At 35.1% G+C, this 27,347-nt stretch overlaps 1 protein-coding gene across 1 annotated transcript in view; it reads left to right on the top strand.

Moving 5' to 3' along the window:
• The window catches only part of ZFAND3 (zinc finger AN1-type containing 3), a 147,882-nt gene that overhangs the window by 30,678 nt on the left and 89,857 nt on the right, over window positions 1–27,347 (top strand). Inside the window, exons 2-3 of the mRNA XM_063304872.1 lie at window positions 11,598–11,638; window positions 13,627–13,653. Of these exons, the coding sequence (XP_063160942.1) occupies window positions 11,598–11,638; window positions 13,627–13,653 (68 nt within the window). The remainder of the gene's footprint in view (window positions 1–11,597; window positions 11,639–13,626; window positions 13,654–27,347) is intronic.

Here is a 27,347-nt window from a genome sequence, read left to right as displayed (position 1 = left end):
ATCCATGATGACTTGTCCTCCTTTCTTCCTCCTATATATGTCATTTTTGGTTTTCAGGTGTGCACCAAACCTTTTGTGCAGGTATATTGACTATTTCTGGTGTCTTCCATTTCTTTTCCTCACTGAAGTTATTTGCAATTATGCTTTCATTGTTTTCATTGTCTTCTTTTTTTAGGAACTCCTCCTTTTCATATTACTGCTTCTATTTTAGAATCCTACTTACTATTTGCTCTGAGATGATTAAAGTTCATAATACGCTTTGACTGCACTCAGCTTAATTTTTCTTTAAATCATGAACTCCAACACTGTATGGTCCTCCCCACTTCTGTTTTGTCTTCTAAGTCTTCCCTGTTGGTTAAAATCAGATTAAAAATAATTGATTCCTTTGTGTATCCCTCTATTTTCTAAAGCTGTCAACAAAACAGATCAGTTAACACATGTTCAAACAAACTGAGACTGTTTTTCTTTGGAGATTTATCAATATTGTAAGAGTTGTAGATCTGTATATAGATCTCTATTATACTAACAATTGTGTACATAAAATATATATTAATTTTTGACATTTCCTAATTTTGATGGTGTTTCTATTTATGCTATTTCATTTTACAGAACAATAGAGTTTTAGAAATGGAAAGTTTATTGGGAAACAGGTGTGATTTTTTTCAAAAGATTTTTGTTCTCAAGTTTACTTTCAGAGTTTAGTTTGAATACTTCATTTCTACAAGTTCTACAGTTGCTATCCCACTAAATAATACACACTACATTAGTAATATGGCACATTTACAATAAGAAGGGAATAACAATAGCTCTATTCTTTCTGTTGATAGAAACGTCCTAACCTTCCTCTCAAGAGATTTATAGCTGTCTCAGAGAGAGATGCAGTTGACTATTTGCAAAACGGTCCTATTCTTGCAGTGTTTCTTCTAGATTAGAAACACTAATGCAGCAGCATTGTCAATATATATATATATATATATATATATATATATATATATATATATATTTCTAGAAGAGTAAAAACAAAATAGTTATAGAATCATAGAGTAAGAAAGAGCCATTTAGGCAGAGTCCAATCTCTTGCCTCCTGCAGGAATTTCAAATTAAAGCATCCATGACAGATGGTTGTCCAGCCTCTGCTTGATCAAAGAATATCAAAATATTGAAACTGTTATTTATAAACCAAACAATCTAAAAGTATAAATACCAAAAAAAACCCAGGAAATCAGCAATACAATTTTAAAAAGCCTGTGCAAAGTTCAATTTGCACCTGAAGAAAGTCTTGCCGAACTATACCAGGAAAAACTGTAGACAGGGAAGACTGTAACATGATGTTACCAAGAGGAATCCCCTATCTCAACATGTCAACATGTCATACAGAAAGCAATACCTCTACAGCCAGTCTTAAAATCTGGGCAAACATATAGATGGAGACAGAACTTAAGATAATCATGTCTTAGCCTTTAAACAGTCATAAGCTAGCACCTTGCACTTTGGAAGAGTCAGTCAGTAAACTTAATATAAGCAATATAATATACAGCTAAATTTTGTTTCTTAAAAAATAGGTCTGCTGCTCATGCCTGAAACTTTCAAACTATTTTTTAAGATAGCAGTAGTGGAGTCTGGAAGCATGGATAATTGAATCCCAGTCTGTCTTCTCTAAAAGAAGCTGAAGGTGATAAATAGCGCTCCCTGCTAATGCTATTGCCTGACTTTCAGGAGACAGTAACTAGTCCACAATTCTCCAGAGCTTATTTTTAGGGCAAGTGGTCTTTGCAGTGACAAAGGGGAATTGCATCTCCTGTTCTTTTGACAAAAGCTGTTCTATCAACAGGAATTGGTTTTAAGAGAAATTATCTGGACTATCAAAATTACCTTTAATGCTACTGTGTTTCTATTCTGATTTAGAGACTATTGCTTATTATAAAAAATTGCTTTGTTATGAAGTTGATCACTATTTAAAATCTTTGACAGGGATAGCATGAACGTTTTTTCCATAGAAATGAGAGGAAAGAGGGGAAGCATTCTGGAGACAGCCTTGCATTAAAACATTAGAATAAATGATTAAAGAATCTTGGTGGCTCATATGGACACAATAATATCAAACATATTTTAGAAATACATTTAAAAATCCCAGAAAATACGTCTCTAAACTACGCATGCGTTTTTGCCCCTGGATAGTGGCCCCCTCCTGCTCCCCATCAGAACTCATGACACCTTAGGTGCCAATGTTCTTTTGTTAAAGCTTAGTAAAATCTAATAGAAAAGGTTTAGTGATAAAATTGTGATAAGTAAATTATATCTTTTTTCCCATTCTGAACTTTTTAACCAAATTTGTTTTTAAAGTTAAATTTACATTCTGGACATATCACAGTCTTCTCTAGAAGCAATTGCTACACTCTTGTGTATCTACCTGGTTTTCAACTTAGACAGTAGATTTCCAAGGAGATCAATTATTCCATTTTTCTCCTTGGATTCACTCTTAATAGGATGCTAAATGGTATTCTAAATCTATATGAGGTGCCCTATGTTCTTCATCACACTTCATTTATTTAATTATTTTTAATTTTAACAGTGAAAGCAGTTTTGTTAAATCAGTTTGTCAGCTCATTAATCCTTTAGTATAAAAACTTGATCTGTCCTATTTTATACCAAATTGTACAATAGTCTGTATTTTTCAAGGACAATTTTTAAAATACTTGTTTGATAATCATTGTTTTTCCTGGAATATTAGACAACTCTTTGGAGGAATTAAAATAATTTTAAATGTGATAGAAACATCTGAAACATAAGGATAAAGATATTGAAAATATTAGAAGCATAGTGCATTAGAAATGACTTCTGTAGCACATTTAAAGTTTTTGGATCTTGTTCAGTTTGAGTTTACAGCCATAGTGGTTCTAACTTTGTAGAAAAGCAGATGTTGCTGTGGTTAGATCATTATAGCTTCCTTCAAAAAAAAAAATGTTTGCTTCCATTCATACACTAAAAGCTCCCCCAAGACCCAACATCTTACAAATAAGTGATGTTTAAATGGGGTATTCCCTATAATATTAAAAATATGTTTTTACCAAATTAAACAGTGTTTTCAGTACTGATATCTGAATTTGCCACTTCTTTGGGAGATTCATTGAAAGCAGTTAGGTTTAATAACTCCCCTTTTAGTTCAGTGGGCAAATCCTATGAAAATTACAGACATTACAGAAATGATCTTCAATTTATCAAACTATAGAAAAGATGCTGACAAAAGTCATTCTGTTTATTTTACATTATATATATCCCAACTTTCCCCTAGGACCTCAGGGTGGCTCATATGGTATTACCTCTCACTTCATTTTATATCTACAGCAGCAACTCCAACAACAAAATGGGGATTCATAGAGGAAAGGTTTTAATAAGATGCAAGACAAATTCATAAACAGTACCAGGAATTAAAACTTAATATTTAGAGCAGAAGTAAGCATCTTATAGCACTCTAGTTATTGCTAATCTGTAGGTTCCAGCATGTGTCACTTCAACAGCGATCAGGATTATTAGGGCTCAGCAACATCTAGAGTGACACAGACTGCCTACTCCTGATCTAGAAGATGCATGGTGATGTTAATTAACAACTGAAAACAAAGGTTTTTAGGAAATGAGAATTGGTTTGAAAAGGAACTAGTATGGAAGCTCGCTCCACCATAGCTCTTCAAATGTTACTGCTTATTTGAAACAGAATGAATAAAGAATAGAAAGCAGCAAAAGATTAATAAGATTCACCACTTGAAGGAGAACTGGAGAAGAGCTGTTATATAGGGTTTTATAAGTCATAACTAGCATCTTGAATTGTACCAGAAATAAACTTGTAGCCAATTCAGCAATCATAGTATTGTGGTAACATTGTTCAAGAGGTCTTCAGCTATTAAAGTGGTCCTCACCTGCCAATGTATGGGCAGCTGCATTTTGCACCAGTTGGTGATTTTATGTTGTTTTCAAGGGAAGCGTAAAGTAGAGCTTGTTGAAATAATCAGAATCTGAAATAAGAAGGGCCTGAGTAACTGTCACTAAGAGATCCACTCCCAAAGGGGCCACAACAGATGTACCAGCAAAGCAGGATAAAGTTCTCCTTAGCCATAAACTCCATCTACTGTTCTAGAAAGAGTGATGAGTCTAGTGAAACCCCTAAATTGAGTATCTGCTCCTTCAGGGGAGTACAACCCTATCCAGTGCTAGACTAGGCATGACTGTTAAACCTGAAAGCTTCTGTGCAAACAGTTAACTTGATCTATCTGAGATTTAACTTTAGTCTGTTTCATCCCTTCTGGATCTTTATAGCCTTCAGATGCTGGTCATTTCCTGCCCAGCATATAATGGAATTGTGTGATTGGATGTCATCTTCGTATTAATGATACTGTACCCTGAATTTGTGGAGGGTTCCCACAGCAGTTTCCATATAGTTGTTAAATAGGATTGGGGAGATCACTGAGCCTTGTGGCATCACACACTGGAGCAGACAGGATATTGAACTGTCTGCTCCCATTAGTGTTGACTGGAACTCAAGAAGAAATCAATTCCAAAATAGTTTCCCCAATTTCTAACCCTCCATAAAGATATTGGGGTGATAGTATCAAATACCACTAGCCAGAGGAGCTGTACTCCCTCCCTCAATTTCACATTGAAGATCATCTACAAGAGCAGCCAATTCAGATCTATTCCCTCTCCACATCTAAACCCTGACTGCAAGGAATTCAGGTAATCTACTTACTCCAGGATCATTTACAACTATGTTCCAACCACCTTTATAAACCTTCCATAAAATGGGGAAGTTATTGTTGCTGTTGTTGTTATTATTTCAATTCATATAACCTCCCATCTTGCATATGTGACTCTAGGAGGAAAGTTGGAAGCCAGAGGAAAATTATCTAATACAGTTGGATCAAAAGATGGCCTGTTCATATTGGAGAGAACTGCTCTTTCTTCAAGGAGATAGGTACAATTCCTTCTCTTAAAGAGGTATCAGCCACTTCCTGAATCCAACTATTCCTCCTCCTCCTCACTGCCTGAAGGAGCTAGGTGGAGAAGAACTTCAGTCTGGAGATAACTATAATTATGTACAGAGGACATTCTCAGAATCTACAAGCTGAAAGGAGTCTCTGGTGACTTTGCAAGATCTTGCCCCAGTTATTGCATTTGGTACTGCTAAAGTGGAATTAAAATATAACTGAATACAAGCAATTTTATCAGTGATTCGCTTAGCTAACCTTACCATTAGCAGGCCTAATGGAGATTTTCCAAATTTTGTTTTTCACCCAGAATAAAACACAACAACTATAGCACAATCAACTGATGGAGTAATGGTGGGGAAACACTGTTGCTTTGTTGTCTAGATCAGTGTAGGCCTAAATGTAGGCTTATACCTGTGTTTGATCATATTTGTTCCTTATCTTAAGCTTGGGGAAATGTGTCTTTGCTTGTATTTTATAGTGTTTAATGCCCTCTTCAAACTCTGTCATACATTTTTAATATTTAAGTTATGAATAGAAGAATAAAAATGACACTCTGTTTGTGTATATTGTTCATACTCAATATTCATCTGTATTAAGACTGCAGACTTAAAAAAGCTGAGCCTTTTCCTAGGCTCACACAGCTGCAACTGCCTGATTCCAGGAAAAAATATGATTTAAGGAGGTGATGATAGGTGCAATGTGGGCATTCATTCACCTCCAATCAACTGCACACCTGGATGGAAGATAGCGCAACAAAGTGGGTGAAAAATGATATGACTCATGATCATGGATGTCCATCTCAGATTAAACAAATATCAACACACCATAGACAACCTGAAAGAACAACTAGAACAAACTATGACTTCTGAACACATCAACATGCTTACAACTACAATCAAGACCACATCACTGAGACAAGCCGAACAAAGGAAAACCAATCTAAACTACTTAAATTGAATTCCAGAAACAAAGAGGCACCTGAACCAGAATGGGTGGTCAACATGTCCAGCCGCCCACTATCCACTGCAGAACACAATATCCTACAGAGGCCTGAACTACAATACAGAAGATGCAAGTAAATTAGAATTCTTCGCAGTTCTAGAAGTGGCATTTAAAACTACAGGACTCACTACAGAAACCCAAGAGGACGTAAGACAGACAATCGTACCACAAATCAGAAGGATGTAGAAACAGAACCAACTGAAAGCAGAGGACAGAGCAGCCCTCAAACACCTAAAGATGGACCAAACCAAACCATCATCCTCCCAGCAGACAAAGGTCGCACCACCATCATGGACAGATCACAGTATATACAAAAGGCCGACAAATTACTTGAGGACAAAGAAACTTACACCCCGGTGAACACCAATCCCATACAGAAGCTGGTCAACCAGGTAAAAAGAATTCTCAACAACCTCACCAAGAAAGGCCAAATTACACAAGAAGAACAGAGGTGGATGAAAAGCAGTGGACCTGTCCTCCCACGCTTCTACAGATGCCCCAAGATACACAAGCCAGGCATACCACTTTGGCCCATTGTATCATTACCAGGGACTCCCACATATAACATAGCTAAAGAGCTTACAAAGAAACTCAGACACCTCACAGAGGAGAGTGAACATTCAATCAACTCCTCACTACAGTGCCTCCAGAAAATCAAAAACATAAAAATAGAAGAAGATGAGATCATGGTATCATTTGACGTTACAGCTCTCTTCACATCCATAGACCCGGCACTAGTGAAAGAATCCATGGCTGCAGTTCTGCGCAACACACCTGACCTAGCCAAACACACCAAAATAGAAATACGCAGGATAATGGACCTCATCAACCTCTGCCTTACAACCTACTTTCAGTTTGATGGAGAAATATACCAACAGATTCATGGGATCACATTCATGGGATCACTGATTTCAGGACTTATAGCAGAGATTGTAATGCAACATCTGGAAAGGATAGCACTCCCACACATACAACCCAAAGTATGGATCCGGTATGTAGATGACACTTTTGTCATAATACAAAAAAAAAAAAAAAAACTGGAAGAAACCCACAAAACCATCAATAACATCTTTAATGGGATAAAATTCACAAGGGAGGAAGCAAACAACAACACACTACCATTCCTGGACATCCTCATCAGTAGAGGAAATGATGGTAAGTTAGAAACACAAGTCTACAGGAAAGCTACCCACACCAACCAAGTGCTCCATTACCAAAGTAACAATCCAACCTCCCACAAGAGAAGCTGTGTAAGAACATTGTTCAGATGAGCACTTACACACTACAGCAACCCAGAACACCAGAAAAAAAGAAAAAGATCATCTGTACAGCATCTTCCAACAAAATGGTTACCCGCTCAACTTTATCAAAAAGTGCCTCACCACCCAATCCACTACAACTCAACCAATAGAAACTATGAAAAGGATAACACTGCCATACATCAGAAACATCTCAGAAACCACCAACAGACTGTTACAACCACATGGCATCACTGTAGCACATAAACCAACTAAAACGCTTCAAAACATATTAAGCAACCCAAAAGACCCAATAGCCCAAGAAGAAAAAACAGGAGTTATTTACAACATACAATGCAAAGACTGTAACAGCCACTATGTAGGACAGGCAGGCAGAAGACTAGCAGAATGCATCCACAAATACCAACTAGCAGTCAGAAGACACAATGATCTCACGACACATGGACAGACTCAGCCATAGTTTCAACTGGGAAACTGTGAGCATCCTAAACCAAGCCAAATCCAAAAAACACCAGAGAATTCCTGGAAGCCTGGCACTCAGACAAAGCAGCCATCAACAGACACATAGAGGTAAACAACATTTACACACCATTCAAGAGACAATAGAAAAGCCAAAAAACCAGTACACTCCCTTGCCAGCAATCAACACCCAGATATGCAAAAGTCAACACTAGGATTAACATCAGATGAACCATCAAACAGCACAATACACCCTAATCAAGGAACTGTTAACTCAGGCAATCAACCAAGCAGCAAACAACAGCCCAATCTAAGAACTCCCAAGGAAAGAACAACATCCCTACAAACACAAGCAGGGCAAGCCACCGTATATCAACTTGAGAGCGAGGTCCACTCCCTCTTCGCACTGAAGATGTTGCCTAGTCTGGCAATGAAACGTCTGCAAGAAAACAACAAGGCTCAGAGAGCACCAAGGACTCCACAGTTCAACCCTGAGCTACAAATATTCGTGTCGATTGTGTGCTCTTAATCACCTTTTCCCCTTTGAGTCAGAGTCTCCGCACAGCTTTAATAAGTAAATGGCCCACATACAGTAGAGCATTCATATACATTACCCAACACTTGACCATATTTAAATAATGCTTTCTTCTTCTTTCCTTCACTTACTTTCCTTACTTTCCTTCAGAATCCAAATCTTTTAGTTTGATAATATGGTTGTGAGACTAAAATTAATCTGCGGCCCTTTTACAATGTCTAAAGCATTAAACTAGAATTACTGCTATGCATGTTTCATTACATCATGATAGAGCAACTACAATCTCAATTATTGATTAAATTATTTGGCAGTCATTATAATATGTAAGAATAATAATATTGCACATCTGTTTATTAGTATATCTAAAAGTTTTGCAAATCAGGAAACAAATATAGAATGCAGCGGTTTCTTTAATGAAGATTGATTGATTGCCATCAAGTCAGCAACCAGATAGATAGATTTTCTTTATGACAGTCTGTCCCAGACCTGGTCCTTTTCGTCTTCCAATGGTGTACCCATTGCTGCCATAATCAAGTCCATCCACCTGCTGCTGGTCATCCTCCTCTTCTCTTTCCTTCCACCTTTTCCAGCATTAGAGACTTCTCCAGAGAGCTAGGTCTTTGCAAAATGCTTCCAAGTAGGATAATTTGAGCCTGGTCATTTGTTCCTTGAGTGAGATTAATGACAATAGTCAGCAGAAATTGACAAATGGATCAAAACAGTCAATAGCTTTGCTCTTGATCTTTAGATAAACTGTAGTCATTTTTAAAGCATTTGTAAAGAGCAACATATTGCCTGTCTAATGTACATAATCTGTATTGATACACAATATAGAAAAAAAATCAAGGTGCAAATTGTCCTTGAACCCTTCCTCAGTAAGAGAGAAATAACAGCATTCTGAATGGCACTTCAGATTCTTTTTTATGAAACCAATCTACTTCAAAGGTCAGTATCATTCAAACACTCTAGCTAGATTTCAGGGCTGCAGATCTATTTATCTCAGATAGGCAATGAAGTAGTAAACTTAGGTCTAAACTTTTAGACTTTTATTATGGAAAATACTAAGAACACTTCCCTATAAGAACTTTTATGTATATATTTTAGAGCTTTATTGTTCAGAGGAATAATATGTCATGAATTCATATTTGCAGGCAAGTGGTACAGTCCAAACATTAGTTTATCATCTAGTTCTTTTGTGAACTAGCATAAATGGAAGTTGCTGAACAGAAGTTATTCACAGTTTAACAGTAGTGTGCTGTATTAAGTATAGAGTTTTTTCTTACCTTTCTATGATTTAATAATGTAGTAAATATTAATATGAACTAATTTTGAATGGTAACACGGGATATGTGAATTGTACAATTTAAAGCATAAAGTTTGTCTTTACTTGGTCCAGTAGGAGGCAAGCTGTGTATAAATACTATTTTTCAACATGGAAATGTTACTGAATATTCAGTATGTGAATGTTTAGCTCAACTGCAGTAAAATTTCAATGTACACTGTTTGAAATACAGTATTAGATTATATCAATTTACATAACATTTTCTGGTTTTAATTGTAAATCTGAAATACATTTTAAATTAGAAATTTTATTTATAGTTCGTTCATTCACATCATGCTGTATGTTTGTTTTAAGTTGTTTTTCTTTTCATACAACTGTATGGTTCCCCTTTTCATATAACTGCATGGTGATCTGCATTTGCAGCTTGGCTTTGTTTGTTTGTTTGTTTGTCAAATTTTTATCACCGCCCATCTTCCCCCCAAGGAGAGTTTAAACTTTGCTTTATCTTAAGAGAAATGTTGGGGAGACTTAGTAGTTTGTGGTAGTCTGGTTTTTCTACTGTGGGTTTCTTAGTTTTTTTCCCTTCCTTGATTTGAAGAAATACTAGTAAAACTTGGATTGTCCTACTTCTATATCTAGAAGAATCATTTTAGGAAACTCCAATACAGTACAGTACAATGAGCTATTTTAGCAGTAACATCTGTGCAAAAGGCACTAATGAAGTAGATGCTGATTTAGCCAGCTATTTTAATTTGCAAATTATTAATAATATGTTTTTTTGTTTGTGCGCATACACTACTTAATGGCATCCCCCCATTACAAATGCCTAGTCTTAATTTCCCTTTTAAAAAAATCTATGTTCTTCTATGTTCTTTTTCCAGCATTTCAATATGTATAAAACAAATTTTGCCCTTATATTCTGCTGTGTAAAGTAAATCCAATGTGGTATATAAATTCATTTTATTTTAGTGTAACTTTAACCATCCTGGCAAAGAAAGATACACAGTCATGCTACAGAGAAAGTCAAATTTGCAGTTGGCATACTAAGAAACTTATTTGTTTTCATAATTTGCTTTTGCTAGTTGTAAGACAAAATGGTTGTTCAGGACACAATAGCTATTTACCTAACTAGAAGGAGTAATAAAAAACTTGAATTTCTGAGATTTCATCATGCAATCTTATTATACAGTTTCTAGCTTTAAATTAATTTCAGCTATGATGATGAGAGATGCCTTTCATTTAGAAAGAAAAGCTTTAAAAAGAAGAAAGTCAATATCATGTACTTAATTATTAAAAATTGAGAAGGTGTATATGAAACACCCAGTATGAATATATCCTTTTTCTATGCATTTGATATATTGTAATAAGACTATTGTGACATAATGGTAATAGCTGGAAAAGCAGATGCACTCTGAAATGGTTTCTTTGGTAATAGATTAGTAGAATTCTACAGAACTATAGAACTTCTTTTTATCCCACTTGAGTTTGTATTGTACCTTATTATAAGGTGCTTGCTCCTGGGCATAAACATGCTAGACATACAGAGAGCTATAAGATTTAAGTAAGTTAAATCAACCCTGTAATCTTGCTACTGAAGGGAAATTTATAAAAAATGTATTGGGTATTTCATCCTTTTCCGAGCAAGCAATTTATTCTGACTTTAGCAGCTATTTCCCTTTATTTGTTAAAAAAGGGGCAATTAAAGACAAAAGTTAGTCTTATTCCCGGTCATTTCATTTAGCTTCTTAGTGGGGAAAAATGCAAAGTGTAGAGTGACTGTCCCCTACCCAGCAATCATTCTTAGATTTGTTGAATATTCATTAGCAGCAAAAGTCCATTGGTACATTTCAAGAAGATTGTGCTGCTAACTAATTGTGCAGGAAAGAAGTGCTTTGGAAGTGGCTGATCCAATGTTTTCTTAGGCTTACTAGGGCATTTTTAAGTCATTGACCCAGATAGCTGATCAAAGTTTTTGCTCTGCTGTCCTTTACTTTCTCAGCTTACTCTACTCTTTAAACTTCTGTATTAATAATTATGAATAAATTTTAAGCTCTCCTCTTTTTTTCCCCTTGCCCCAGGTCCAGCAAGACAATGAATCTGTGTTCCAAATGCTTTGCTGGTAAGTGCAGTATAAAATTTGTTTTGAGGATTTTTCCCCCTTAAAATAATCAGTTGGCAACAACTCCTTTGGAGTTTACACGTGATTATCTGTTTCTTAGTGTGTGTGCATGAAACCAAATTCTCCTCACCCTGCTGCTTCCTTTGTTTGCTCAAGTTTCTTGAAACAATCCCCAACGTGTATTAAAAAAAGAGCTGTTACTCAATGAAGATTACAGAACACTGGAATGTCCTTGAACTTGTCAACTTCTGGCAGAGCTACTTTGGTGTTCAGTTTATTGTTTTAGAAGCTTGAACTCAGTACGGCAGACTTTAATTATGCTCATTAACATTAAAGTTTGTGCTGTAGCTGCTGTAGTAAATAGAATATTTTTGTCCCAGCCATAACTTCAGGAGTATAATATTTAGAGTGATGGTGACAAATAATTTCAACTCCTGCCTACTACAATTTTGTTTTAAATTCTTGAATATAAGGTGCTCTTGATCCTGAGTTTTTGTGATCTCAGTAAGTGGTCACTATTTTACCATCTTACATATGGTGAATAAAAACAGGTGTGCAGCTCTGCAGTAGTTCTAGATTTTTCTAAACTTGTAAGTCTAAATCTAGTACTGTTCAAGATCTTATTCATAGCAGAGATTTTTAGTTCAAATTTATGACAGTCCTGCAGCAATATAAGCCTACAATTAATGGAAATAGTTTTAAAAGATGCTGTAAATTATAATATATAATATCACATATTTGATTGTCCATTTTGATTTTTAAAATCTTACCCCATATTTAAAGCAAGACTATATAATCTTTTTGTCGATGTTGTTGGGTGGGTGGAGATTTGACCTGTGGATAGGACCAGAATGAAATAAGTTGAGTTAGACAAATATAAATTTACTTCATTTACATTTACTTCATTTACATTTAGGTAAGTTCTAATTAAAGTACTGTTAATATGATTATCATATGTATTTAATAATTTTCCCCCTCTGTCGTGTTAAACTGCACTTCAGTAAGCAGCCCATATGCAAGTCTGGGGCTGCAGATTATGCACCCATTTTTAGAAGAAAAAGATCAGTTGCAGATTATGAGGATTATTTTTTAAATCAAAATAGGGAGCAAATATTTTGTGTAGATGCACATGCATATTTATTAAAAGAAAATATAAATTCATAACATAGGAAACTTAGATAATGTAAATAGTATTTGCCAGTGTTAAAACTAATTATGAAGATGTTTATTTTAACAATCTGTTACAGTATAAATTCTGAAAATAAAGCCAATCACCATTTAGAAACTTATATTATTATAAATATCTGTATATTTTTAGACTAAGTTGCTTCTAAGTGCTTTTAAAGGATTGAACAGCTAGTTAATGGAATCAAGTTTCTGATTGTGATGTTAAATTGAAATTATCTGTTGATAGGTTTAGATTCTAAGTATCAGACAATGTAGCCAATCTACCTTCCCAAACTTTGAGGCTTTTATTAAGAACTTTGTATTATTTATTGGTTGCTTAGTTCCCTGCTAATTAAGTAAATACTTATATTTGTTATCAGTCTAATTTGGGCATATTGCTGTTAAAATGTGTCTTCTAACAATAGCTCTTAAAAATTACTTTTGTGTTCTAAAATGGGAGTGTTTAATCCTGCCAGGTTGAGTGTTAAATACCAAAGCAATGTACATTTTGTTGAACATGGTGAAGTTACTTATATTCTAGGGGAACTGACCCTCAGTGTAAAATATAAATAGAAATTGCCATCCTGGATGCAAATTGTTCTCGTCTATTATCAGATTATTAGCAGAAGGCCTCTGAGAGAGAGAGAGAGAGAGAGAGAGACTGTACTTTATTGTGGTAGAAATTGTTAAACTATGATCTTGATATCTCATGTCTGAAATAAACAAGTCTATATTTAACCTTAATATGTTTCCATGTTTATTAGTGTATGAAGAATACATAAGTATTTTTTATCTTGACTTTATTTTCTTTTTCTCTCTAGAAAAAAGAAATCCACACAACGAAAAAGGTTAGTGAATGAAAGAAGTAATTAACTTCATCACCCATATCGTTTGTGTAATCTAACTGCCTTTGCTGTCATAGAAATAAGTAGAGGTGTGCAGTATTTGCATCCAAAGCATGCAAGGGTGCTTTGGATCTAGTGTGGGTCTCTTCTGGTATCTGTCGGTTGCTTCTTTAAATCTGAATTCTGCACATCTCCAGAAATAAGACACTAAATGTAACAATTACAAGAAGTTGTGGCTTTTCTGAATATATCAAAATATTTACCTTTTAGCTATTGATTATAATTTTATTCCTTTCAGCTAAAACTTTACCAAAGATTTATTGTGCCAACTGTACTAAATACTGCTTAATAAGGACAATTAATCTACTGAATATAGTAGAGATCAGAGACCTTAATCCAAACAGAGGATAGATTTTAAAATCTATCTGTCATGAGTAAGGATGGCGAGCAGGGGACTCCCTTCCAGACTGTTAAGCGCATGCGCAGCACTGAGGAATTGGTGAGCCATTCCAAGAGGCACAGATTGGGACTGCCTTAACCTGCGGGGTTTATATGGCTGGGCTTTTCCCACGCTTTTCAGTTTGTTAGGATTACTGTTATGTATTAGCAAATAAACATTAGAGAACAGTTCCCTGTCTCAGAGTGTTTCCTGGGAGTCAGGACACTATCCTTTAAAACCTTCACACTGTAATATGCAAGACCTAAGATGCCCCAAACTAGCTACTGGGAATATTTAGTCAATATGTTGTCTTTCTTTACATTAACTGAAACCTGGGCAGCAATATGGTCACTGCAGTGAATGTATTAAATAACAGCAGACAGAGAGGAACATGGTCTAGTTTCAGATTTATTAGCCAGTCTACTATAAGAAGAGATGAAGAAACCTTCTGGTCTTAATTGTAAGTGATTGCTCATACTGAATTCCTTTTTATTTTAAACTATAAATAAGGGCACTCATGGAAGTGGTTCCTTCAATATTCTTTGCTAAGATGTTTTCTTCATCTTCCATCAAAGTATCTTGAAGCAATAGGAAGTACTTCTGTGTGTTGGGGAGGGAGGAGTATCTGGAAATGGAAATACCGTACCCAAAATACAGACCTTTGCTAAAATTATGTATCTTTCCTTCTTTCCTTCCTCCCCCAACCATTGTCAGTATCCCGGCATGGCATATTCCTCTCATGTTCCCTCAGTGCTTTCCCTTCCTTCCTCCACGTAGCTGCCACCGGTGACCTAGCATTGCATATCCCACCAACCCACTTCCTGATCTTCCCAGTCCTTTCCTTTCATTTTTATCCACATTGCTATGTAATCTGAGGATATGTTGTTCCAGCTACGTACCATATCTACATTAGAAAGTCTGAAAAATATGATTCTGTGTTTTGAGCTCTTTCCTTCCTTTCTTGAATTGTTTTGACAAAGTAATAACAGTAGAATCTAAAAAAAAAGATTCTACAAGAAATGTAAATAATTATTGGGATGGTGTAATTTATGAATTGGTTTGTTCCATAAACTTAAAAAATAATTTGCATACTAACTTAAAAAAATAGTTCATGTAAGGTGATAGGAGGGAATAGAATATAGCTATGTACAAAGCAGAACTGTAGTAGTGTAGCTGAGTCCATAGAGTGCAAAGCTGGAAATCTAAAACCTCTTTTCCTAGTTCAGAATTCTTTATAATTTGAGTTTCCTTCTGCCTTTTGCAGTAGTTCCTAGTAGTTTCTGCTGCTGCCACATGTGTTCCAGGGGGCATTTCATCTGGCATCTTCCTCCCAACCCCGTTGTGTGCTGCCTTATTGTCAATTAAAAAAGTAAATATGGAAAAATGAAATAATCTCTGTAATCTCCTGGCTATGTAGCATACAGGTGCATGACTAGAGGCTTCAGCCCTTTGTTGGAAGATAGGTCAATGTCACAAGAGGTAAACAAAACAAAACTTAAAAAAGAAATGATAATTTGTAAAGGCCACTTTTAACTTTGTAAGACATTTACAGAAGTACATGCAGTGTTCCATATAGGTTCCATGATGGTGTACTATAAATAATGCAATCTCCTTTGGAAAATGGGAGCTGCTTTAATTTAATAATAGACTGCAAAAGACTCTAAAATAAAATTAATAATTTCATGCTCAGTCTGAAGTATAGTTACATTAAAGGTGACATTTAAGCATCCAACTCCCTATAGTTGGACATAAAAATTAGGATACTTAAGAAGACAGAAACAGCAGAAAGAAACAATAGAAAGAATCCTATTGTAGTTCCTAGCCAGACATTAGCTATATCTGTAAAACTAAATGATCCATGAAAACGCTATTTCTTCGTTTTCAATTTACTTGAAATTCTCCCTGGAAAGTCTCTAAAAAGTTATTCAAAGGGTAAAGGAGATTGCTCCTAGCTCACTGTCCCTAGCCCTGTAACACAGATTCTACCTCTGTTCTCTTCAGAGTTTTCCTTTGTTATTAAAAGCTTTCAAAGTTTTTATCTCTTGCTAAAGGAATATTTATTGGTATATCTCTGTGCCTACTTGACCGAAATAAACTCTCTCCCTCATGAAGATATTGATTCCAGTCCTTGCAGGCAGTCTGTGAATGACTGAGACTGTCTGGGACACTGGCTGATACAACAGGAAAATTTCCTGTAAAATAGTTTTACTTTAAAAATTATCTTTGCTTTATTTTTAGTATAGCTATTGGGGTTTTTTTTAATCCATTCAATAGTGTCCAATTCTCAGAGACTGCCTGGACAAGTCCCTGCAGTTTTCTTGGCAAGATTTTTCGGTAGTTTGCCATTGCCTCCTTCCTAAGGCTGAGAGAAAGTGACTGGCCCAAGGTCACCCAGCTGGTGTTGTGCCTAAGGCAAGCTCCTGGTTTCTAGCCTGATGCCTTAACCACTGGTCTCATAGCTATAGAATACCATAAAAATTGCGTTAGTGTGTAGTTGTTATACCTCAGATTAGTACTCAAGGAACAAATGACTCAACATGTCATTTTATGAATTTATCAGATTGTGTTATAGGTGGCTAAATATATTGTTTTCTGCTGTAATACCAACCCCCCCCTTTTTTACTGATAGTTTTCTAGATTCAGTGTTCCATGCTGCTATTATAGCAGTCTAGAACTATTGTATTAATATATGGCTTGAGCAGACTCTGTAATGTAACATGGCAATATTCAGGGGGGTTTGCTGATAGTAGAATATTAACAGTATGTTATCTTGTAAGGTTGAGTTTCTTACCCAGTTGTCTTACGCAGTTTTTAAAAATCATTTTTCCTTTAATGCTTCCTTAAAATTCGTTTCTTCCAGTTGTAATGCTGATAATTATAGTGCATTAGATTATTCCAGTTCTTCCATTATATGATGCATTTTAATTGTCTCTTATTAGCAGCAAGAAATTTTCAGGGGTACAGAAGTAGAGCATTGCTCTCATTCCATAAAAGGATTAGTAGTGTTCTCAGCTGTCTGCTCAAGAACATCCTCTTGTGATTAGAAGGGCAATTTCTCCTGCCTTAAAGCTTGATAGAAGGTGGCACCTCAATTTGTGCTTCTCCATTAAGTCAATGCTTTGTGGTGTATTTTAACAGCATTCAGACTTACTATTATAGCTGTAGTCTGTTGAGTGTCTGGTACAAGACTGTTGCTGAAGTCATTTTCTGCCTAGCACTGAGGATCTGGCAGTACTTTGTGTTCTTGTCCATTTTATATTGAATTGAGTTAGCATGCTTTAAAAATATTGCTGGAGTTGTTGTTTTAAATGGTAATAAATGTAGCTCATGACTATGTATACATAGTTATGACATCCATATTTACAGTGTCCCCACAATGTATACAATTTCTCTGAAAACGTCCAGAAATTTGGGTTCACGTGGATACTGTTTAATTTCCACATGATTAATTTTTAGGTACGTTGAAAAGCTAGATGCAGATAATTGTTTTACATGGCTGAGGAGGAAGACTATTTATTTAAAATCGTATGCTTTTCATCACATGTGATACCAGGACATTTTACAAAGTTACAAATAATTGAAAACCATAAAAACCATATAAAATGCAATCAGTAGATTAAAAACATTGTAATGTGTAAGATTTTTTAAATATAGGGAGAAAGGTACAGTATTTATCTAGCAGTGGGTGAATATTCTTAAAGAGAATATTTCATTAATTGGAAAAGATATTTCTGATTTTATGTGCTTCACCTCTAGTAAGAGAGGAAGAGGGAAGAGCTAATCCTAATATCATAGTGATAGCTGTATGAAATAAGAGAAGATATTCCTTCAGGTATCTTGGTCCCAAATGGGAAAGTTACCAGTTCCATGGATATATTACCATTTACAAAGTTAAGGAAACGTTCTTAGATTAACATTTTGATATAGCAGTCTAGGAGATCTTTATTTTGCAGAAGTCTAAAATATCTACATTCTTCTGTTAAATAGCAGAAATTTAACATCTGTTTAATGTCTGAATGTTGATTTATGTTTTTTAATGCATTCTATATACATACATACATATTGATTTTGTGATTGCTGACAAACAACATTTATCCCCACTGAAGAAGTTTGGTCAAATGGAGGAAGAGCATAAGGAAACTTTTCACAGAGATGTGTATGTGATGGAGTGATTCCCCTCCTCTCCCAGCAAATGGTTTCTGTCTGTGCTGTGGCTTTCTATCTTATTAATATTGTGTTCATCTAATTTTTATCTCATTAACCTTGCTCTCTGCATGGTTTGCTGAAACATCAGCTCTAATTTAGTCCCTTGTGGGTGGGTTCTCAGACAAATAAAAATATTTAGGATATCACTTAATTGTGGGAAGATTTGTTCAAACCATCAGTGTGAATATAGAAAGGGATGATGGGTGGTGTTTCTAAGTTGCTTAAACTTTTAAGTAGCACCCATCTTCTGCATGACATATACATGAGTACATAGAAAGGAATTTTGTTTTTTGTCTATATTTACTGATTCTGTTGAATTATGAACCCCCCCCCCCCACTATCCTCTATTTTCTCTATTTGCTCATTTCGAAACCTTGTAGGGTTTATAAAGACACTAGTGGTTTGTTCCACAGCTTCCCTATAGAGTTGGTTCCATATTACAATCTGCTTCCACGTCCGTGTCGTGCACTCCTGTGCTGTTAATTTGTACATTTCGATGCAGTTTGTTTAGTGTTTTTGTAATCCAAACTGAATGTAACGAGCTATGTGCTTCTGGGACCCTGCCTTGCCTTGCCAATTAGAACAAGTGGTTACTCAGAGAGAGTATGTTTTAAATAAAACATGGCAGTACTGAGTGGAATTAAGATCTTTGGGGAATAAATGGAACAGTTTAACTCTTTCTTTCCAAAAAAGAGGCCGACCAATAAGAGGATGCCTTTGAAATGTGTAATTAATTCCTTTTGAAAAGTGACTAAATTAATCTTACGCTAATTTTCTAGTATTTGTAATTGGAAACATGTAGCATTCATAGATGTTTGGGGTTACTGAAAATGTAGTAAAATGCTCTGTATCTGTAAAGAATAAGGAGATATGTAAACACTGTTACTTAGGCAAAAAGGTCTGAAACTTTTTTTTTTAAAATGAGATAACATTCAGAAGCAGCTCAGGCAGATGCCTCTTCTATTCACTGGAGTGTAAGAAGGGAGAGGAGGGACAGCACAATCAGACTTGCAACATTCTGTTTTATAGCCAAGAACAATAAAAGTAGTTTTAGCCTTCCTATTAAGTTGATTTCCTGGTTTGAACTACCTGATAGCATCCATGGTTCTCATCTGGTAGTATGTACACATGTGAGACTTATAAATAATCTAAATAAGATACAAGGTACATCACTGAAACTTAAGTCTTCAGTGCTTACCATAAATAATAAATATAATAACTGAATGTTTGTAAACATATAATTGTCCTTTATGGATATAGTGGGCTTTCTGTTTCTTTATAGTGGGATTGTTGGGACTTGAGATATGAAAGGTCCTTTGCTTAAGTAATACCAATTAGAAAAGAAGTCACACAGCTAAGCACCCTTTTCTATTATTGCAGTTTAGAATGATAAGCAGTTAAATAGTAAGAGCTATATCTGCAGAGATTCAGGATGTATATTAGTTGTGCTAAGTACTTACAACACTAATAGGTACCAGCCAGTGGTATCTTATGTCCATTATAAACCACCAAAAGCAAATACATCTTGAGAATGGTAGAAAGTGTCAAAAATTACTCAAGGAAACACAAAGTAAAGTAGAGACTATTTATTTCCATGTGAACTCTGCTTACCCCAGGACAGACTTGTTTCCAGTGAACCAAATCAACAATAAGAATCATTTTTTCCTCTCTTCAGCTGGAGGTCTTCAGCTTTTGCCCTCTTTCTAGAAATGTCTTATCTTGCTTGAGTTAATGCCACATTTGGATAGCTTTTAAAAGGGAAAATTCTATTCCTCTCCCATCTCTCATTGTGTTCCTAACAATTGTGCATTTTCTGTCTTAATAATTAAACTGTCATGGACATTTCAGAGTTTATGTATAACTTAAAATAATAGCCAAGATATGCAGCATCTCTGTTTTGTTTAAAGGATAATTTAATATACTGTCCAGAAGCAAAAGCCAGTTAATCGGAATTAACACTTCTGGTTTAAACAATCATATATTAGGTATATGAAAAGTGCAAAGATGTATTCATATTTTCAGAATATCTGAAATTATAAAGTGTAAAGAAAGCAGAATACATGTAACTGAAAAGTTCCTTGTGGTTACTAGTCTTAGTTGTTTTCTAACAGTTTGTAGTTGAGATTTGTAGTTATTTATTGAAATTATAGTTCATATTTTCATTGTTTTTCAGTTTACTAGATATGAAGTATTCATGATAGTTCTAATAATATAATTTGTTATGTTTTTTAAAGAAGTATATAAAATAGTTTATAGAAAAAATCATTGCTGAAATTCTGCATTTCTCAGAAGGAGATTTAGTTTGTTTTACTTAAAATGAACTATTTTGATAACATACTTCATATAGCTTCTTTCATGTATTTGGTGTTATGTGAGCTTTCTAAGTAGAATCCAGTGGAAAAAGGATTTTCAGTAATGGAAAATATACCATGCATATTGCTTTGGATTAAGTTCTTCTTGCATTTAAATAATGGATGAATTAAATTATTTTTTATTTATTTTATTTATCACATTTTTCCACTACTGATCTCAAACAATGACTCAATTATTTGAGTCTACTGAATTTCCATTAAGTGGTATGAAAACTTTGTAATTATTTTCATGGAATATAGTCTGTTTTTCCTTAATTTTCCTGACCTTCTAATAGATGCTTATCCTGTGTTGTAGAAGAACAATAATTATGCTGAATAGGTAGTTAGTCTGCCAATTTTTACAATTCATTTCATTTTATATTCTGTGTCTCTGCGTGAAATACTAAAGATAACAAAACTCTCTGTCCATGTATATAACTTCATACTGAAAGGGAATATTATAAGCCTTTTGTCTGATATACCTGATTCTCAGAGTAAATTGTTTTTTCCCCACAGGGATAGAAAACTCATAGTGCTATCACTTATATTTCCGAAAAGGTTATTACTGGTTCTTAAGGCTTCTTAAGATTTTAGAAAGGTACTTCTATTAGTGCCAGATTGAGTCAAAGATGTGCAGTCTGGCAGAGTATTTCCTCAGTAACTCACCAAATGCTTCTGGGAAGGTCAGAAGCAGAACCTGAGCACAATAACACCTTGCACAGGGCTTGATATTGAGAGCTCTACCGCCTTTATAGTGGAAGTAACGTATAAACATTTTAGGTAGTAAACACTGAGAGCTTCATGCTCCATGAATTTTTCTAATCCCTTTCTAATCCCAAATAGGTGAACGTAACTAGTCTCTTCTATTGGAATATAACTTCACTGGAGATAAATTCCATAATAAATCTGCTTTTCTTTTTATCTGATCTTAATTGTCCACAGTTTAGCTTTTCTGGAAAACATTCTACAAGAGAGGGAAGAACATTTTCTCTGTATGTACTTTGCCATATCATGTATAATTTTTATGCATTGATCATCTATCCCATCTCCATTCCCTCATGCCATTTGCCTTATTGCTAAACTAAACAATTCCAAGCACTGTTATATACTATATAGTGGAATATATACCAGCCCTTTACTAATTAATGTGTACATTGTGGAATTAATTGGTATTAAGTTTTATATGATTCTTGATTTTTTTTCCTCTCCCTTCCCCTGTCCCTGTTTGCTCAGTCAGTTAGCTAACAGCCTTGGAAAACTCACTGGAATACTTCCTTCTCAGGATATGGTACGTTAATACTTGAAAAGAGAAGTGTTTCAGTTTTAATGAGAAGTACGATGTGCCTACACGGGAGTAGATTTATATGCACCTAATGTTCTGATATAATTTGTTTTTTTTAAAGTCTTTCATGAGGTATTGAAGCCAACTAAAGAATAAACAAGAAATTTTAAGAACTACATTTTTTTATATCCAGTCATAAAGTAATCCTATAGGTTCCTTCACATAACTACTAGTATGAGTTTGTCAAATGTTGAATACAAATGCTTGAAAGGATCACAAATACTGCCTTTCAAATAAATGTGCTTGTTATATAATTATAGTGCATTTGACACATGATGTACAAAAGACATTATCAGACATTATTTCCAGCTGATCACAGGTATCATTAAGGAATGGAAGGGATAACTACTTCTCTTTCATGAGCTACTGAATTTCAAGAGCTAGTATTTAAAATTGTGATAAGAGTTAAATGCAGGAAATAAGCAATTCAGAGATTTACTTTGGGCCCCCAAAGCCCCACTGGTAGATGATGAATGATAGAAATAGCACTCTGCATAGATGCTTGGCTACACAAAACTGTTTAGATCATATACTTGTAACACCATAAAGATCAGGGCATTATCATAGGAGAATGCTTGAGGAATAAAATCAGAATTTTCTGCTTCTCTTTTGCTTCTTGCTAGTATAATATTCTGATCATTTTTCTTCCCCCGTCTTTTGTTTAACAAAATAGAGATGGCTGAAAAATTCTTTGAAAAAATTGATAGTGATTCTTTTTGCAATAGGTATTCATAGAATTTCAAAATGATTTGTTAGAATGTTAAAAAGTATCTTAGATAGCTATTGTTTTTAACTGGAGCTTCACTGGAGTATTTATTTATTTATTTAAATTTATATCAGTATACAGTGATATACTGTAATTTGATCCATGAAGAGATAATATTTTTGAAAAAAAAAGATTTTATATAAGTAGCACCTTCACTTGGCTAATGTCTTTAAAAAGAATTTTGCAAAAATTATTTTGAAATTTACTAATTTATGATAATAAATAGTACTTCTTTGTTCTATGGTAGATAGTAAATTTACTTCTTTGTTTACATGTTTGACATGGTGCAGTTCCGAATCTATCACTAAATAAAATGCACAGAGAGAATTACATTATTCCATATATTGAATATAAAAATAATACATGTTTTGCTTTCCTTGTATTTATAACCTATTATTATTTTTTCATATTGTACTGTATCAGTTTAATACTTCCTTTATCAGAATTAATTGTTAGTCAGAAAAGGTACTAACAGCCTCCTTCTGATTTTTTGAACTATAGAGTAACATACAAGTTGGAAGAATACCATGGTGTAAATTATTTCCTCAAAATAAATTCAAGCACATTTTTTTAAGAATGAAATCTGTGTGCCTATGCACTGTGCTTGGAAGTAGAAAGATTACATTTTATAAATGGAGCTCCTGCTTCAGTGAAACCTTGATTTAACACACTGCATTTATTGGACTTCAAATGCAACAGACCAGTTGTGATTCAGCTTCACTTGCAAAATAACAGGTTAGTTGTTTCCAAAGTCTGCCTGGACAATGGATGTAATTTCCATTTGCATCAACTTATGTCATCAATATGATTCCATAATTACGCAAGTGACATAAATTGTTTCAAGAGATGTGAAAACATCAGGTAGCTGTATAAATGATGTAAATTACATCAGTTACTTGCATTTGGATTTAATGGACATTTAGATTTAACTAGCACCCTTTTCCCCCAAACGATCCATTAAATTGAGGTTTTATAGTAATATAAAACAGAAGGATAAGTGGATCCAATTCAGTTAGCATTCCAGCTATCACTGTAACTAATAAAATAGTAAAACAATATACTTGTACTTTGCTCTTCTATAGTAAATCTGAAGAATTGATTAAACAAAATAAATAGCTCATAATATTCTACAATAGATATTAAATGACCTTATTTCAGGTTCATGTTCTATGAACTATACAAAGATTCTGGAATTGGATTTTTCCTGGTGACTAAAATTGTATGATGCAAAACCTCATCATATCCTCTTAGTAGTAGCAAGTGTAGTAGCTTTGTAATGCTAGGATATTGTGTGATTTTTCTCTTAGGAAATGAAATAGTTTAGAAAAATGTATGGATAGCAGAAGAAACTATATTTGATACATGCCAGCAATTCACAGGTTAAAATTTGTTCTCTTATTGGCACACTGCTGGCACTTGTTAGCAATTTTGTTTAAATTTAGATGTTTTCTAGGAGCTATATAAAACTTCTTTCAATCTTGATTCAGCATTTTAGTTACATAAAACTCTTTAGAAATTACGAATCTTTCTTTAAGGGAGAAGCTCAAAGGCAGTTTGGCTTGAAGCTTAACAGAAAAAAGTTGCTGTTAAGGAGCAGTGTATGGTCTTATGGGTAAAAGTCTTGTGATTTACTTCTATGAGATTAAAAGTCTATTTGTGCTGTCTTTCTATTGCTGGGGGGGGGCGAGGAATTCCTGTCTAAAGCTAAATCAGAAGTTTGGTAGCACTTTTCCAACTAACATATTTTATTTAAAGGCATAGGTTTTCATGAGCTGCAGTTCACTTCATTTGAAGGCCTTCTGATTTTTTGCCCCCATAAACTGTTTTCCTCTTACACTGTCTAAAGCTATAATATTAGGTAATAAGAGGACTCTGCAAATATTTTTCAAGAATGTAATACTTAAATACAGTAAGTATACCTCTAGTAGCCTAGCTTTTGTCACTAAATACATAAGGAGTTATTTGTAAAAGTTAGAATGGTCAAGCTTACAAAAGACCTAAGTTTGGTAAGAGGGAAAAAAAAGGTATTGCATTTAAAACTCTTTGAAGATTGTTAACTGAGGTGTTTATAGGAGGAGAGGTCTAAACCCTAGCCCCTGCTGTGTGGGGTGCCTCAGGGTTCAACTCTTTCTGTTCAACATCTACATGAAGCTGCTAGATGAGGTCATCTGTCAGCATGGAGTGAGATATCATCCCTGTTCCTGGATCTGGAGGCTCTACTCACTTATGCTTTAGTTACTTCTCATCTGGATTACTGCCTTGTGCTGCCCTTGAAAAACATGCAGAAACCTCAATTAGTCCAGAATGCAGCAGCATGCACAATATTGGATGAACCGGGTTTGCCCGTGTAACACCTCTGCTTTGTGAGCTGCACTGGCTCCCAGTAGGCTTCCAAGTGCACTCCAAATTGTTTATGATTTTTAATAATAGAACCTTAATTTAATAATGAAAGATTATTATTATTTAAAGCTCTACATGGCACAGGGCCAGGTTACTTGTGGGACCATCTGTCTCAGTTGTTTCTGCCCATCCCACCTGGTACCCACAGTGAAACAGTGCCATCTTGTGAGACCCAGGAGACATGCCTTCTCTCTCGCGGCACCTGTTAGGACCAGGTTATTAGTGGGGCCTGATAAAGGTGAGTCTGTGATTGAAGATAATGTGTGAGGTGCTTTGGCTTTTATATTTTGCATTTATTAGGCTTGTATTTGTATTTAAGTTATTGTTTTGTATTGTGTGCCCAGAGTTAATTGCTGAAGATGGGTGACCATATAGATTTTGTAAATAAATAGTATAAAAGGATTAGGTACAGCAGATTTTATCTATTATACAATTGCAGTGTTTAATACAAGCTGGAATGAGTTTTGGCAAGCTGTTTATGTCTCCCCTTCTTCTCATGTACCAGGGGGAGGATTTTATTGAACTTTTGCTTCCATTTTTTGCTTAAATGCAATTTGTTTTGTTTGTCAGAAGAAAGAAGGGTGAGGAATGGAATGTGAACCTGAAGTGTGGTTTGCCTGAGGTATTTGAGATCAAAGAATTGATCTAGTACTCAGAAATGTATTTAAATGCTTAGAATGTTGTTCATCACTCAGCTCTCTGGAACGAAATTAGCTCACTTACTTAATTCTACTGTGTGTGAAACAGGCAGGAACAAAACTTGAATGCAAAAGGTGTAAATATCATAATGACTTTGAACATAAGAAAGTGCTGCTTATTTCTATTCTGTGGCAGTAAGTCACCAAGCAGTCTTATTTAATTACCACAGTGGCATTCTCAAAAAAAAAAAAAAGTCTCCCTCAAGTCAAGCTTGAGGGTGGACATGTCCATATAAATTTTGGGGGGCAACAGTCTTGCCACTGCCTTCTTCTCCAGGATGCTTTTTCAGTTCCCCAGTGAAGCCTGCAGCTCTGGAATTTTCTGGTGGTCTTCATTCAAGTATTAACCAGGTCTGATCCTCCTTAACTTTTCAAGATCAGCCTAGAATGGCAGTGTTCTTCTAGCCAGAAAATAAAGTTATTTCAGGTTGTGAATAAGCTATTGTAAATATGATTGAGGCACACTAGAGTCCCACAGACTTTATTGTGCCATGGTCGCAAAACACTTTCAGAATAAACTTTATTCTCATTGGGCCATAACTGCCAATATAATGCCTAGTTATATCTGGCCTAGTGGTGTGGAATCAGTTTCAGTTGAAACTACTTTGTGTCATAGACAAAGTTCTTGAAGCAGTTCAGCTAACAAATTGTGTTCTTAACCCATGTCTACTTAGCTATTTATAACCTGCTGAAGAACATTGAATAAGCATGTTTAAAAAATAATATCTCTTAACAAGAATGAGTCATGCTGGATACTTGGAAAAGAAGCAGATGTGCAATCGCTCCTTAACAACTGTAACAGTGTACTGTATGCTATTCTTGGCACTTTGAGAGAAAGGCATCTAGATCCATTTCAATCTAGATTCAAGCCCTGGATATGATATACATGATATGGTTGTATATGATTTAGGTGGTCTCAGTACATTATCTTTTGATCAGCTCTTGGTTCTCCATCCATGTTTATTTCAGAACAGAGTTAGATCAATAGTGAAGATCAATAGTCTAGTAATCTCTACATTAGGATGTATAATTCTTTATGGATGATCCAGAAGCTTCAACTACAGGTGGTCCTCACTTAACAACCACTCATTTAGCGACTGTTCAAAATATAACAGTGCTGAACAAGTGGTCCTTACAATTGGTCCTCATGCTTACAATGGTCCCAGTGTCCCCACAGTCATGTGATCGCCATTTGTGACTTTCTTTGCCAACTTCCTACAAGCAAAGTCAGTGGGGAAGCCTGTAGGAGGTCACAAATGGTGACCACATGAGGTCCTTGCTATGATTCGCTTAACAATGGCAACCAGAAGTGCTGGAATTTCTTTCGCTAAGCAGTGTGGTCACATGATGTCATGTTTTACGACCATGTTGCTTAGCGATGTAAATTCCAGTCCCAATTATCATGGTTAAATGAGGACTATCTGTAGTACAATATTATAACGGTACAGCCAAATACAAATATAGTAAAGGCATTTCACTGGCTGTCTGTTTGCTC

Source organism: Candoia aspera, chromosome 1 (genome assembly GCF_035149785.1).
Source record: "Candoia aspera isolate rCanAsp1 chromosome 1, rCanAsp1.hap2, whole genome shotgun sequence".
NCBI lineage: Eukaryota > Metazoa > Chordata > Lepidosauria > Squamata > Boidae > Candoia > Candoia aspera.
The sequence above is the reverse complement of the archived record's forward strand: the minus strand, read 5'-3'. Positions and strand labels throughout refer to the sequence as shown.